Here is a 3,182-nt window from a genome sequence, read left to right on the forward strand (position 1 = left end):
CCTTGTCCGCCTGTGAATCACTTGTTGATCCAGCGTTATCACATAGAAAAACTGGCCCTTAGGGAGTCCCACAGAAATGCCGCACTAACTGCAGACAGTACTGTTTTGGCCTTCTGGGCCTCATCAGTGCAGTGCTGATGTCTGGGATGGAGGTTAAGCTTATAAAGCCACCCCAAATGTTCCACACATGTGGTACATCTAAGCCATGCCAGAGTGCTCAAACTATATATATATATATATATTTTTTTTTTTTTCATTTTTTTTTTTTTAATGGCAGTTAGCGTTTTGTGAGGCAAATCAGCGACTAGGATTGAACAGTGATCTTTGGAAGTGCCGTCAAATACCTCGAAGGAGAGATCGTGACTGCTTGGGGATTTTCCATGCCAGAGAATTCAGTTTGAATGAGGGACTCTTAGCATCCGTTAAAACACGTAAATTGTTATAGCGTTTCTGTTTCGCAGTCAGTCGTAGGACAACACACGAAGAGCGAAATTTGAATACCAGTCAATGTATCGCACACGTTGTGTAGCCGATCTCTCAGGGTTAATTGTAGTCACTGAGCGTAATCCGGATGAAAACAGCTTGAACGGTAAGATTTAATTAACGATGCACTTTCCACGGCAGGAATGAACAGAAAGCGTGAATAGATTCTGCCAGTAAGGTTTGTGCGATATTAACACCGATGTCGACATCCCTCTGGCAGCTCCTGCAGCCAAACCAGCTCCAGGGGTTTCCTTGGACCAAGTTGGTGCGGCCGAGAGGGGGGCCATGTTGAATGAGCAGCACAAGGTCTCCATATACTTCGCCCAGGCTTGCGCCCTGGAGAGGACACTCCAGTCTCGCCATTCGGTGAGAGCACAACACGGCGGACAGCAGTTTACCAGTTATAAGTCCATGCTCAACTGGCGTAGAGTATGGCGCTAGGGGTTGTCCTCGACGGTGGGAGGGACCATCGTAGTTCCACTGGTCAGCTACCACCCGCCTCAAGCCGGGCAGCCCCCGGACAGTAAGGTACTGACCCGCCACGGTCTGCCTGCTTCAGTGGGTGCCTGGAGCTTAGAGTCAAAGCTCAACAAGCAGATCGTCAACCACGCACCAGGCAAACAACAAAAGAATAAAACCATAACATCAGCTTTCCGGATTGGGAGCTGGAATGTACGGACCATGCGGCCCGGACTGTGTGAGGATCTGCAAGCAATTGACGATGCTCGCAAGACAGCAGTGATAGATCGCGAGCTGCACAGATTGAATATCGATATCGCAGCCCTGCAGGAAACACGACTCCCAGAAAATGGATCCCTTAAGGAGGACAACTACACCTTCTTTTGGCAAGGAAGAAGTGCCGACGAACCCAGGGAACAAGGAGTGGGCTTTGCCGTGAGGAATTCGCTGCTCCAGATGATAGAACCTACAACAGACGGGACAGAGAGAATTCTCAAGCTGCGTCTCTCAACAGTGGAGGGCCATGTCAACATCATCTGTGTTTATGCCCCAACACTACTGGCTGCGGTGGAAACAAAGGACCACTTTTACGAATCTCTGGATACTGCACTCAGCACCATCCCAGCGTCCGAGCATATCTACGTCATAGGCGACTTCAATGCAAGGGTAGGCTCAGATTGTGAGGCATGGCCAAACGTCTTAGGTCACCACGGCACAGGGAAAATGAACGACAACGGCCAGAGACTTCTGGAACTCTGCTGTTACCACAACCTATGCATAACTAACACCTTCTTCCAGAACAAAGCATGCCACAAAGTATCCTGGAGACATCCCAGGTCAAAACATTGGCACCAGCTGGATCTAGTCGTCACTAGGCGAGACTCTTTCAACAGTGTCTGCAACACAAGAGCCTACCACAGCGCTGACTGCGACACCGACCACTCGCTTATTGCCTCCAAATCAACACCAGCAAGACAGCCTACTCACAAAAGAACGATGAGTTCATTGTAAGGCTCGAAGAAACACTGACTGACAGACAAGAGGAGAACACTGAGGATAGATGGAACTCCATCTACAATACCATCTACAGTGCCGCAGTCCAAACCTACGGCAAAAAAAAGCGTAAGAACGCGGACTGGTTTGAAGCCAACATAGCAGAAATGGAGCCTGTCATCAACGCAAAACGCAGCGCGATGACCGAATATAAGCGCGAGCCATCTCGAAGGAATCTGCTGGCACTGAAAGCTGCCCGAAGCAAGGCCCAGCAGACAGCACGCCGCTGCGCAAACGACTATTGGCTCCAGCTATCGGAGAACATTCAGCAAGTCTCAGACACCGGCAACATCAGATGCATGTATGACGGCATCAAGCAAGTGACAGGCAAGCCAGTGAACAAGTGTGCACCCCTGAAATCCAAGACGGGGGAGGTATTAACAGACCAAGACAAACAGATGACAAGGTGGGTTGAACACTACCTTGAGCTGTACTCCAGAGAAAATCTGGTCTCCCAGGAAGCACTCGATGCGTTGGAAGATCTGCCCGTGCTAGAGGAGCTAGATGCAGAACCCACGTTGGAGGAACTCAGCAAAGCAATTGACGCTCTGTCATGCGGTAAAGCTCCAGGTGAAGACGGAACACCCCCTGAGATCATCAAGTGCGGGAAACCAGCCCTTTTTGAGCCACTCCACGAGCTTCTCTGTCTGTGTTGGAGAGAAGGCAATGTACCGCAGGACATGCGAGAAGCTAAGATCGTCACACTATATAAGAACAAGGGCGATCGCAGTGACTGTAATAATTACCGCGGCATATCCCTCCTCAGCATCGTTGGTAAAGTCTTCGCACGTGTGGTCCTTGCTCGTCTACAGGTCCGAGCTGATCGCGTCTACCCAGAGTCCCAGTGCGGGTTCAGGGCAGAGAGGTCCACAGTCGACATGATTTTCTCTGTACGCCAGCTCCAGGGGAAATGTCGCAAGCAACAAATGCCACTCTACATGGCATTTATAGACCTCACCAAGGCTTTCGACTTCGTGAGCAGAAGAGGCCTGTTCCAGCTGCTGAAGAAGATTGGCTGCCCCCCTCAGTTGCTCAGCATCACTGCCTCCTTCCACGACGACATGAAGGGCACTGTCAGCTTTGATGGCGCATCATCGGAACCATTCACGATCAAAAGCGGTGTGAAGCAGGGCTGTGTACTTGAGCCAACACTGTTTGGAATCTTCTTTTTCTTGATGCTGAAGTTT

The 3,182-nt window shown here is 50.3% G+C and overlaps 1 protein-coding gene across 1 annotated transcript; it reads left to right on the forward strand.

Annotated features, from left to right (window-relative positions):
- The first annotated feature begins 1,164 nt into the window (after positions 1–1,164).
- On the forward strand, positions 1,165–1,953 carry LOC137991942 (craniofacial development protein 2-like). The gene has a single exon (XM_068836967.1). The coding sequence runs from the start codon at positions 1,165–1,167 to the stop codon at positions 1,951–1,953; it is 789 nt and encodes a 262-aa protein (XP_068693068.1).
- Positions 1,954–3,182: the final 1,229 nt, after the last annotated feature.

The sequence above is a fragment of the Montipora foliosa genome, chromosome 2 (genome assembly GCF_036669935.1).
Source record: "Montipora foliosa isolate CH-2021 chromosome 2, ASM3666993v2, whole genome shotgun sequence".
In the NCBI taxonomy this organism is placed as follows: Eukaryota; Metazoa; Cnidaria; class Anthozoa; order Scleractinia; family Acroporidae; genus Montipora; species Montipora foliosa.

Coding starts and splice junctions, on each gene's coding strand:
- LOC137991942 (XM_068836967.1), top strand. CDS start 1,165: ATGCGGCCCGGACTGTGTGAGGATCTGCAAGCAATTGACGATGCTCGC.